The sequence below is a fragment of the Ixodes scapularis genome, unplaced genomic scaffold, assembly GCF_016920785.2.
Source record: "Ixodes scapularis isolate PalLabHiFi unplaced genomic scaffold, ASM1692078v2 PGA_scaffold3__209_contigs__length_174095766, whole genome shotgun sequence".
Taxonomy (NCBI): Eukaryota; Metazoa; Arthropoda; class Arachnida; order Ixodida; family Ixodidae; genus Ixodes; species Ixodes scapularis.
Genome location: NW_024609868.1, coordinates 37414096 through 37427060, shown reverse-complemented (window position 1 = coordinate 37427060; position 12965 = coordinate 37414096). Strand labels below are relative to the sequence as shown.

General features: G+C 44.2%; 1 protein-coding gene across 1 annotated transcript in view; it reads left to right on the top strand.

The window, feature by feature from the left end:
- The first annotated feature begins 248 nt into the window (after nt 1-248).
- Nucleotides 249-12965, top strand: part of LOC121045828 (nose resistant to fluoxetine protein 6) — a 40926-nt gene continuing 28209 nt past the window's right edge. Inside the window, exons 1-4 of the mRNA XM_040499161.2 lie at nt 249-471; nt 5774-6042; nt 6730-6841; nt 11512-11626. Of these exons, the coding sequence (XP_040355095.2) occupies nt 249-471; nt 5774-6042; nt 6730-6841; nt 11512-11626 (719 nt within the window). The remainder of the gene's footprint in view (nt 472-5773; nt 6043-6729; nt 6842-11511; nt 11627-12965) is intronic.

The following is a 12965-nucleotide window of genomic DNA, read 5'->3' as shown; positions in this document are numbered from 1 at the left end:
TAGGCTATTTAATTGTACCGTCTAATATTTGTCTGCAGTTGTCTTCTCATTTCCTGTTTTATTGCCTCTTACTGCTTCAATTGGTAGACGCCGTCGTTTTCTGAAGCCGTCAGCTTTCATACACTTGCGTATTCCATTTGCTTCTGCTACCACTCTTTCATACTGCCTGCCACCGTCTGCTATAACCTTGCTTTGCTTTGTTCTAGTTTTTGTCCTTTATTGTGCTGTTCTTCTCTGCTGCCTTCGACATGGCATCTTTCGTTAAATGGATCTGCCTCGCCGCCTCGGTGTCGGTGGCGACTGGTTTTGACTTCGGCTCGCTTGACCCCAAGGCGATGATTGACAAAATTCGGGAAACCCTCGAAATGGCTGTCGGAATGCTTTGGATCACGGGAGCTTCGATGAAGTGCAGCAAGACTCTCAAGCGCCTCGTGAAGGACGTTTTCGCCGGCGAAATGTGGGCTCTCTATGGTAAGTTGTGTTGCCTTGCGCGTAGTTTCTTCATAGGATGGGCGAGATAGTCTTACAAAATATAATCCTCAAAAAAAAAAAAAAACGCGTTTTTTTTTTTTAGTTTTGAAAGCGTACGTTGCAAAATCGCTTAGCCTATTTACAGCCCTGTAAGTCGCACCTCCCTATAAACGGTTGTTTAAAAATATGTTTCTATATAAGGCACAGATATGCTGCTTGCGCTCCACTCCCCCCCCCCCCCCCCTTTTTTTCTTAAAAACAAAAAAGAAGTTTTTTTTTTTTTTTTTAATTGCAAAATAAGGTATGCATTACCAAGCGCTCAATCTTTGCCCAAATGTAGCGCTAGATGTCCGAACCAGATAGCAAAGTTTCAGCACAAGCCCAGTTATCTCATTAAAAAGTTTTAAGTGATCATCTGAAATTTTCAATGGGAAACTGGGGTATATTTTCTCCCGTTTTCTGTAACTGGCGCGATAGAGCTCCATGTATTCCAGAGCTCGGTCGGTCACCATTTTTACACATTGAAAATTACAGGAAATTACTTATTAACTTTTAAATAAGCGGTTAATGCTGAAACTTTGGCATCTGGTTCGGAGCTCTAGCACTACATTTTGACAGGGAATGAGCGTTCGGAAATGCGTAGTTCACGTTTGCATTTAAAATAATAATAAATCTTTGGGGGTACACTTTGTATAAATTTGTATGGTCGGCACGGCGAAACTGCATTGATAAAGCAAGCGAGAGCAAATCTCAATATTATCGCACATTAATCGAACAAGGAATAGAACTCCTGTAGAAAATACTTCCGCAGTTAAGCTACATACCTACTGTAGGAAAACAAAAATTCACATAAGTCGCGCCGTTGCATAACACGCACCAACGGAAATTAAAAAAAAAAAAAAGCGATTTATATTTCGGGAATTGCGGTACTCTTGCAGGAGTGCGGGTAGTGTTGTGCAGTAGTATGGAAGCAGCATCACCATACCTTTACAATATACCTAGCAAAAAATAGTTGACGCCGAGTATATGTGGCATTGGCATTGCGCTGGCTGTGGAATGCATACACACGCTTCGCCCTTCCAACAAAAACCTTTCTGCACACGCACAGTGCACACAGCTTATGCGGGTAAATACACATGCTCATAAAACGCGAAACATATGCGCGTCAAAACTGTCCGATCCGACGCGCGAACTGTCGGAAAGATGTCTGCTCCGACTCGCCGCACTCGACAGTTCGAGACGCATACGCTTCCGACAGTTCGTAGCGTCGTGGCATCGTGGCGTCGTTCCGTTCAGCTCCGACCAGTTTCGGGTATCCCTCTACCGGATGGATGGATGGATACTAATGGATTTATTTATAACGTGCTGTAGCTTGCACCACCCAGCCTAGAATCCTAAAATCTCCCCTCGCCCTTTGCGGTTTTTCTGAATTAAAAACAAACACAATATTTTTATTATATTCCATCAAAGTGTGCGTGTCTGAAGAATTTACGCGGGGTTACTTTTCCGCTCAACATCCCTTATTACGATGAACCGAAGTGGACCTTCGGAGCCATCCCAGCAAAGCGAGCACTGCGTACAAATCACGTGACTACACATCATGCGCATTGCTGCGTCTCTCCCGAAGTTCACGTGAGACTCACGCGGCATTGGAATGGCCCGTAGCGATCAAGACCGTCGGGTTTCGACGGTCTCAATTGGTCCCAGCAGGCTAAATCGGCAGCTTGTTTTGTGCGCGCGGGAAATCTCGATGGCGTCCGTCTCCGTCACATCGACGACTCGCGCGACGCACCGCGCACCACCACATCCGCTTCCCCGGGATAAAGGCCACTGTACCCGGGCCACGTAGCACCTCCTCTCCCGATCGGCCCGAAAGTCACGTGACAATATGACCTTCGCGCCATCCGTGCTGCCATTGCCTGTGGCCCTCCAAAAATCGGATAGCAGTGCGGCGAATATTTATCTGCAAGTTGGGCGCGTGCCGGTGCCGGGTGCGACGAAAACCCTCATTCGCACGTCGGATCGGACAGTTTTGACACGCATGTGTCTCGCGCTTAAGAAGGATTGCGTCTTTTTCTGAGTTTATTCCTCGTAAAATTCGGAGGGTGTTTTCCGAAGTTTATTGCTTGCCCAGAATTCGAAGTTTATTGGAGTTTATTTATGAATGATTCCCGATTCTCCAAGATTTAAAACTTAATTTTGTTGAGTGCCCAATTTTTTTAAATTCAATTTAAAAACAAATATTATTTGGGCACACACCTGCCCTAAATTCGATTGAACTAACCTGTATCGAATAATATTTCTTCAGCTGAATTGGGCATTCGCGTACTTGCCATTGTTAATATTATCTTATCTTTCCCAAAGTGAAACATGCAAACAACAATTGCTTTAATAAACGTCAACACTTTAAAATCACTGAAATCTTTGACGTCGTCTCTGGAAAGCTCGTTTTTTCCCCATCCGATCCCAACGCTTCTCCCGGCGGCTGAGAGAGGTGGCGTCGCTGGAGTGGTGAGAGAGAACCTTTAGCTGCCCCCCTCCTTCCTATGATCCTAGATATCATTGTCACAAAAACACAAACACACCTTTCCCTAAGAAGTTCGTGCTAAAAATTAGAACTGTTACTTTTGCCATGACCCAAAATTCGAATGACGCGTTGCCTTGAACAAAACTTGACGAGATAAACGTTGATCCCCTGCTAAAAATAGTACAAGATTTGAAGAAAAAAAAAGAAAAAAAAACAACAACTGGAGAGGCTTTTCCTTAGGACCACTGACCCCTTGATCTGACCAAGTTATTTGTAGGTTCCGGATTTTTTTTTTTTTTTCTTTTTCGTCCTTGTAACATCGAAGTTTTTAGTTTTTCGCATAAATTTGAATTTGGGAAAAGTTTACCGGCGTTTTTTTATTTTTTTATTTTACCGGATTTATTTTAAAGCAATAGACCCCTACTTATAAGTTATGATTAGGGTTCCGTGTTTTCAATGAATACCAATAAACTTGGAAAATTAACCCCCAAATTATTTTAATTAAAATCGAAGGAAAAAAACGAAAGAGAAAACGCCAAATCAAGTTACCCTATATATATACATATAAAAGAAGAACCCGCAAGTTTTACGAATAAGACATTGATCTAGAGCTTTATTTTGTTTTTAGCGGAAATACGGCCTGTAATGAACTGTCGACGAGGCTGGTTTTTTTTTTCCTTGTCGGTACTGGCACGTTTTCTAAATATTCGCGCCACGCGCATGTTGCTTGAAGATTGGAGAATCTTGAGCCTGTGTCCTATTTTCTACAGGTGTGCCCGGATAACCACCGATCTTTCGCCCGGCATCAATAATTTGCACCGGAAAACACCGAATCCGTGAAAAAAATGAACGCAAATAAAACAAGCATCCCCAATTTTTTTTTTAAAAAAAAGGACGGAAGTGCAGTACCTTACCAATAAACAACGAGCTGATCCATACGTACCGCCGGCAATATGAAGGTGAACACCTTACCTGGTTTCTTGCCTGTTTTACGGGAATCCCGGAGGAAAGCTCACCGGAGAAAAGCTCACCGGAGAAAAGCTCACCAAACATAAGCACACCGGATTAAAGCTCACCGCAAAACCGGCGGATGCGGAGAAAAGCTCACCGGTCATTGAGCGTATGCGGAGAAAAGCTCACAGATTTTTTTTCTTCTATTATTATGTTGAATCATGCATAACATATATCAATTTATTATTATTAAAATTCGTCAGCTTTGTAAAAAAAAGACATTTTTTGTAATATTTGTTAAGCTTATTGGGTATTCTGCTCCCAAAATAATAATTGCGGGCGAGTGTTTTCTGTGGCTCACGCTCTAGGGCAACAAAAGCCTAACTGACAACTTTATGAACTTGAAGAACAGGAAAAAGTTTGAAGACTTAATAATGTCTGCCTAAAACCTAAAAATCAAAACTGTAAATGCCGAATATCCGAAAGGGCATGCGCAACAACGCCATGCCTGAAATTCTCTTTGAAGCTTTTGTTAACTTTTGAAAACAGTATAAAACAGTCAGTAGGATATTGAGGCTTCCTTCTTTCACGAATATGCACGTTTTATAGCCGTTCGTGCTGGTGTTTCCACACGTTGCCTTTGTGTGATAGTGCCCTTCTACGATGAGCCAGCCATGACCCTCAGAGCTGCACACTGGCACCGCTGTTACTCGTCACCTATGTAAGAAGTCGTTTTCTGTGAGGTAGCGAATAGGGCGAGTTGGTTAACGTTATACATGATGAAAACCGCTCAAATGACGACGATGGAGTGAAAACAACAAACACGACACGACGAGGCTGTTTTCGCAACTAAAGTTTTCTTAATGCAATTAACAGAAAGAAAACAACGTAGCGTACACTGATTATATCAATGAACACGTACTTATCTATTAGGCAGTACACAATATTCGCAGCTGAAACCGTTCACCACACCGCTATTCATATTAGCTCGCAAAGAGAAAGCGTTTTTATCTGACAGAGCTACCGACGGCGCACTGTCAGCTGTCAATAAATTGTCGTTTTTTACAGGTGTACGATGTTCTGATTTTAGACCCCCTTGCGGCTTCATTAATATACAAAATGGGTGATTACTAATTTTTGAGGAATTAGCAAATATGCCCAATGAACTTCAAGAATATTACAACCTAAAAGGAGACTTATTTTCAATGAAGTGACGAATTCTAATTGTGTTAAATTGCCACGTTTTACGCAAAATCCGCTAAGTTAAAAAAAAATCGGTGAGCTTTTCTGCGCATCTGCTGACAGGTCGGTGAGCTTTTCTCCGCATCTGCCGGTTTTGCGGTGAGCTTTTCTCCGGTGAGCTTTTCTCCGGTGAGCTTATCTCCGGTGAGCTTTTCTCCGGTGAGCTTTTCTCCGCCGCCCGTTTTACGGCTCCCTAAAGCTATATTAACTCTCAGCGTCTCAAATGGTACGTGGCTTGGGGGCCTAAACTTTGCGTTCTAGCCCTCTTCTAGAACAGAGCTTGTCCTAAAACTTGCAGGAGCGTCAAAAACAAGAAGAGGGCTGTTCACCTTCATATCGCTCACGGGTGTACAGTAACTCGAACAACGATTTACAATGGCATGCGCTTGTGTGTAAAGCACCACAAATGGCAACAAGGCTGTTTCAGTAACGACTGAGAATTGAGACCGAGGAGACTTTTTTTTTTTTTTTAATAACCTTGATATACGCTATTAAATGAGATAAAAATTGCTGCGCTTACTTTTGTGTTCAATCTATTCGCCAAACAAAATTCGAAATAATTTCGCACTGTCTTTTTTTCAGTAATCGACGCGATGGCGAAGCCCGAACCTGGGATCCTCGAAGGCGGCTTCAACAGCATCGGCTCGCAGTCCGAATGCCTGAAAGCCTGGGCGCGGTTGAACATCACGGGCCGCGACCGAAACCAGAGCGTGTGGCGCGTCGATCACGTGCAGGGTCACTACTGTCAAGTCCGGTACAGAATTGACCTGAAAAACATTCTCGAAGCAACCAAGTCCTCGAACGCTTCACAGACCTTGCTCAGGATGGTCGACGGAATGCTCGGTGACGACGTGAGTCCCACCGGCGAGAACGACGGAGTTGACGTTTTCACGTGTATAATGTTTCACGCTAAAAATCAAATAGGACCGTAAAACAAATTGCACGTTTCTTTGTAGAAGCGTGCAAGAAATGTCTGGCATGTCCTACATTTTCAGAAATGTCGGCAAGCAAACTGTCCCTGAAAACACTCGCAACTCTATTCACTGATCTCTATGTAATCTTTAAAAAGGGGCATATCCCCCTAAAAATGTCAGTCTAAAAATTAAAGAAGAATCGGAAAGAGAAAAAGAATTACGCGCCAACTGTTGAAAAAAGCAAAAGAAAGGCGCCCACATCTCTCGCCACTGTTCGCTTCGCCACTGGGAAGGGGAAAAGAGGGGAGGGTGCGTGCCCTCCTGATTGACATTGCGAGTGAGCAAACGTGCTGTTTGTGTATTTGAGTGTATTACAATAAGCAAGTGCTCATGTTGGTATACTCCTAGAAGACACTGACCCTGTATGCTTCACCGATTGATTTTTTTTTTTAGGTCATCCAATGAGAAAAAAAAAAAACGGTTTGCATTATGCCACAATGGCCATGCAGTCTCAGTGTGCAGGTTAACAATTTCAATATATATATCTTTTTTTTTTGCTACAGAGACTGCATCGTCAATTAGCCAAGCCTTGTTTCTTATTTTTGTGTTTATTTCTTACTTCAGAGCTATCTCTTAGGAGAAATAGAGAAGGTCGTCGAAGACTTCCCCGGATATTTCGGACTTTGCATGCCATCGACTTGTACCAGGCAAGATGTGCAGTCCATTTTCACCTTCAGTAAGTATACAATTAATACTTCTTTATTTGTCCATCTTTACTTCAATTTATACATCCATTAGCTCCAGCTTACATGTTGCCTCCTAGACACACTCGGTACGCCCAATAGTCGATCTTTCTTTAATAAGTCTAGCCAATAAAAGCGAAGGAGCGGTATCGCGCCCTTCTTATTAATCATTAGCCTCAGCGGCAAAATGGCATCGATTCCTTTTGCCACTAAAAGCATTGAAGCATGATACCAATCGAAATTCTCATTGGCTGAACAGATTAAAAAAATGCCAATGAGAATAAATGTCACTGAAATCTCAAAAACCGCAAAGCGAGGCTTTTATCTTCACGCTTCTAGCTTCGTGGTTAATTCTTCGGCTTCCTTTTTTCGTCTTTTCCGTGTTTTTGGAGTTCATTTCTCGTGAACTTCGAACTGTGTTTTTCGGAGTTTAGTTTTCGCTGAATGCTCAGGGATTATCGGAGTTTATTTGTGTTAGATTCCTAATTTTCTCAAACTCAGAGTTTCATTTTATTGTGTCCCTAATTTTGTTTTTAATAAAAGAAAAAAACTAGGATGGCGATAAAGATTTGCATTTAAGAGTGGAACGCGATAGCGAACCATGTAACCCTTAAAACACCTACTCGTTCTCAGGCGTGCCTTGTGTGGCCTATAATAAAGAAGACAAAAGTGCCGTGCGGTAGCGTGTCTGGCTCGCAACCGGAGGGTTGTGGGTTCAAATCCCGCTTAAGAGTCTTGAAAATTTTCTTTGAAGCAAATGAATTACTTCATAAAGTGAAATCATTTGAGACATGCGGCGACATGTAATTCACATGTTTTCTAATCACTTTCAATTCCACTCGTGACGTCACGTTTCACGTGAGCATTGGGGGTTGCCTGAAATTCCCGCGCAAGGTAATGTGGCTGTGATGTGACGTCATGACCCTGTTGACCTATCCTGGATCTTAGCGCACGCCATCGACGTCGGATTTTTTGTGCAACGAGCTCCTTACGCTCTCGGGCTTTAGCGTCATTAAAATGCACCTGTATCGAATGATATTTCTGCAGCTACATATGGCATTGGCGCCCTGGCCGTTGCAATACTAACCAATACTAATTAACTATCCCACGACAAATACTGTAAAGAACTGTTGGCTTCATAACAATTGACACTTTGATATTACTATAAACTCCTGGACGTAGTCTCTGGGGAAAAAATGGAAGCTTCAGCTGCCTTCCCCCTCCGTAAAAACCTAAAAATTCATAGCTTTCCCTTATTAAAAACAAAACAAAACAAAAAAACACAACTTCTAAGAAGCTCGAATAGCATTGCCCAAACTGGAAACCTAAAAAATGGCTTTTATCGCGACCCAGGAGTACCATGATTCACATGACTCATTGCACTGAACGAATCTTGACGAGAGAGACGGTAAACCACCTTTTGTCAGTATAGACCAGTGTCCGCGCCAATTCCGGGGCGCCGCCATGTTTATCTACGCTCGCGCCACCACGCGGAAAGAACTGGCAGGCAGGGAGGGGGGGCTGCGTCGGCGGCGTTGCTTTGGGTAGCTGGATGCGGCAGGCTGTCCGAATGCACCGACACATCGTGAAAGATGTCTTCACCAGAAGCCTCCGCGGCCCGTTCTTCAACAGGCAAGATGTCGTGAACATTCGAGAACCCATCTCGATCAAGGAAAATAAGGGAAAACCTTTCTTGTCTTAGATGTTCTCGGTGTCTGCTGACCCTTGACATCCGCGTTTCAGTCCGGGTTCATTGCGTAGTAAATATTTCGCTACTGCTTTCTTGTAGCTTTCAAATGCTTGATTGTTGGCTTCTTGTATACGACATTACATTCGTGGCACGTTTGAGACCGATTTTCGCGATCTGCTTGCCTTTCTGCGGCAGCGCGGCTCTGCCAAGCCGAAATAAGTGCGAGGCGTTCACTTGATGGAACGCAGTTTTAGCGAATGAAAGCGAGACGACGACGTTTCATCGAATGAAAGCGAGACGACGACGTTTCATCGAATGACTAGCGAATAGATCTATTTACATAGACAGCTCGGATTAGCTTTCTTTTGTAATGTGGCGCCTTGTCTGCCGCTGCGAAGCGGAGTAAACGAGGGCTCCGAGTATGTTAGCACGCGTCCGTCCGTCCGTCTGTCCCCCCCCCCCCCCCACACACACACACACACACGCACACACAAACACACACTGCGAGCGTCTGGGTTCGAAACTATTAATTGCCACTTCTAAAGGATGGTACTTACTTGAAGTGGCAGCTGGAATTCTACGAGGTACCAGGAGACACTTACTATCGGGCAACGAAGCACGGTGCCTGTGGGGGCGGAGTCTAGGAACGCTACTGATTAATATTGTGACAGGCGATCAGTTATGATACCAGACGAAACTTCGACTCGTTTGTTCAGAAGTTCGCTGTGATATTTTATTAGCCCTTGTTACAGCACACCAAGGATCTTAGGCAGTGAAATTCACATCACGCAGGCTCGTCAGTCGTAGTCAAATGGGCGCAGTCGACGATGAGGTGTAATGAGCTACTAAGCTTCACAAGGAAAATGCGCGTGAGAAAGAGTTTTGAGGAAGTCCAAAATACCGATCCAGCAGACGCACGCACGTACGTTTACTCCGGACTTCATGAACTCGACGGCGCAAGATCAAAGAGCACCGCCGCCATCGCCACCCGGTTTTCTCTGCACTTTGCGCGACGACGGCACTGCAACGGAGGGCACTCGCCTCGGCGTTAACAATCCGCGAAATAGATTAATTTCCCACTCTTGAAGCCATTCCAAATGATAAATGAAAATACCTCGGCGTTGTTGAACATCTGACGACACAACCAACACAACTGTGCCGCTGGCTGCGTGAGCCTGACACAAATGTGCCGAGCGCCTGCTCGGCATCGTTGTTGCTCGTGAAAGCCTGCTTATTTGTAGTTGAGACGATGATTCCACATCTTTCATGGTGCTTGCAATAACTTCGAAGGGCAGGGGAACCTTCTCACGAGGACGTTGAAGACACTCAACACCGGAGCCACCAAAGCAATCGCACAAACCGTCGCCATGTTTGCTTCTTCTTCGTCACTCGCGGCGCGGTCAACTCGTCGCGAGATGTTTTCTGGCTCGGCTAGATGAAAACCAACAACGGCAAAGTGGCGTATGGACACACGGCTCTCACATTACGGGCACTATACTCACATACCGCGGTAAACAAGACCGATGCCGGCGAAACGGCAGTCGGCACACCAGCGAAGAAGCCCTCAACGGGAACCGGCGGCGCAAGCCGACGCAGCCCCCCCTCCCCGTGAGCGTCTGGGTTCGAGATTATTGTTCGCTTTTGCTCCTTGCGGTCGAGGCTAAAAAGAGCACTTCCGGACAAAGGTCTATAGTCCAGGATTTCAAAGGCAACGGAAGTGGCCTGCATCTCTACTGAGAACCGGTGACCACGCGTGCTCTAACAAACATTTATTTGTAAAACACCGTATTTCTTTTATTTGTGATTTTCATTTCGCCGAAGTGATTTCCAAATTTGAAGTTGTTCGAATAAATCCTGATGCGCAGACGAACTTGCGCTCCGCGACTTCGTCTGCTTCTTGCGCAGGCGCTGCGATGATGTCAGAACACCGAGTTCATATTGGCTGACTGAAACAGAACAGTGGGTAGGCCTCAAGGTATCTAGCCATTGAGGTCTACCCACTCTCTTTTCAATCAAAGCCAATCAGAGCTCAACGTCGTTCTGACGTCACCGCCACTCCTACACAAGAAGCAGACGCCTTGCTCTCCGCATTAGCGAACATTTTACCGGCCATGTTTTTTTTTTTTATATATAGTTTTTATCGCATTTTTTTTTTTTTTTGAAAACACGGGACTCTATTTATTGGCTACGTAGCGCTAATAACATGCTCAAGACGGGACTTGCTACACCCCCTGTTTGTTAGGTTGTCGGTGACCGAAGTGCGCCGTAAGGCCGGGGTCGCACTGCGTATACCCATCACACAAAAGACAGTCTGCAAACAGATTCGAAAGCAAGTCAGCACGAGATCTGCGCTTCGAATGCCGCATGGCAACGAGTTCAAGGAGAAACTTGGCACGCCGCATTCAAATCTCGAATATTGCGGTGACTGATGTCTGGCTGACTGTTTTTGGAATGATATCATTGTGACTCGGCTTTAGTGGATCACTGTCCAGCGTACACTCAGAGACCAGTGTGCAGACTTCACATCACATATCTCAGTTTTTTTTTTTGTTACCGTAGTGTGGAATTTAGGTGACTGCAACCCCCCATGGGCATGCCAAAACCTCAAATTAAAAACAAAAAAAAACTTCGCTGCAAAAATCTGTACGCCCTTTCGCAAATGATGATTTGAAAAAATTGCTATGCTTTGCAAGCGCGCCCAACAAACGTCGAGGCGAATAAAGAAAGAAATGAAGAAAATTAAATATATTACCCAAAAACGCGATCTCCTCAAAGACAATGAGGAAATAAAGCATCATGTTCAATGTCCGTCTTTGTTTCCTTGTTGTTGTTGTTTTTTTTTTTTTTTTTTTTTTTTTTTTAGCTTTTTTGGCATTTGGTTGACGCAGGAAAGCAGTCGCAGAAGCATTTTTGAGAATACTGGTTTGATATTTTTAACTGCAGCAGTTTCTTAGAGTTCCTCTTTGCTTACAGTCCGGCCAATTTTGAAGGGTTTCACGAACGTTGACTTCTCGGCAAACGTCACATCGTGCAAAACGAAGGACCAAGTGGAGACGATGCGTTGGGATCCACCGTTCCTGGCGGCCGTGTAAGAACTTTCCAATTAATCTCCCGCATTTTTTTAAACTTTAATTTAACTTCAAATTTCACCGCTGTTTTAAACTTACTTCCTTATTTCAACGAACACTTTCTCCATTTCTTATCACCCACCATGCGCCATTGAATCTGGTGCATCGGATGACGGCCTCTTAAATATAGGATGTACTAAAATATGAGTGCTAGCGCACGGATGTTTTAGAAATACCAGAGAGCGTGCAGTCGAGCTGGTGACGATTTTACGTCTTGAAAACCCGAAACTTTGCAATAAAAAAAGTTTGGTGGGGACGCGTTACATACACTGTATACATCAGGCGCGGGGGGGGGGGGGGGGGGGGGGAAGGGGGATATATTTAAAAAAATGACATCTCGTTATTTATTAAATTATTTTTAATGCGAAAGCATTAACTGTCCCATGAAGCGAACCGGCGTTATCACCTTCTGAAGCCGCGCCAATTGGCACCTAAACTCCTCTGTCCCAATGGAGCGAAGCCTGTCGTCTGTAGCAATGCTTTGATAAATAGGCCCCCATTGGCTGGCGCGCGTCGTAGTTTCAAGGAACGCCACCCCACAGAGAAACTCTCTCCGGTACACAGGCGGCGCTGGTTCGGGTTCTGCCGCACCCCACCTCCTATATCATGTTACCGCCAAGGTTGTAGGCTGATCTGTTTGCAAAGTCGCTCCGGTTGCTATCTTTACGTCGGGTAGACGGAGACGCTATACGCCGGCTGTTGAAACAATCACCGCGAAGCAAGTTACAGGGTGGCACACCTCGATCGCTCCGGCAAATGGGCATTTTTGGGTCGGTTTTACGAAAATGTATTAGGAATTTTCCCTTCAAAACTACCGTCCACTTCTGTGCTGTCAATTCGTCTTTTCCTGGCCACCCCGTAGCATTTTTACGTTTTTTAATAATAATGGAATTGTGAAAAACGGGTATGTGCACGCCCCATTTATGGCAACCGCGTTAGCGTTAATTTGGCTATATTTCTCGCTTTAAAACTTCAAAGCCACACAAATATTGCATTATGTTTACAGACTCTGTTAGTACACATTATAAATGTTAAATTCAGAGACTGTAAAGAATATTTAAGATGGCCTTTTTTTAAATGATATTAAAAATAATGCATATTTAGTTAAATGCCCCTGTTTGAGCAATTCTTGTAAATTTCTCCTGCTAACCAGGACACCAATATTTTATAGAAAGATGAACTATATATAGGGCAATACACTGCCAACGTTTGAAGACTTTAGCTTTTACAGATACGGAGGAAAAAATCTTTAATCCAGAGCGTTATCTTGCAATGTGCCGTGTTTGCGATTTCTTTTTC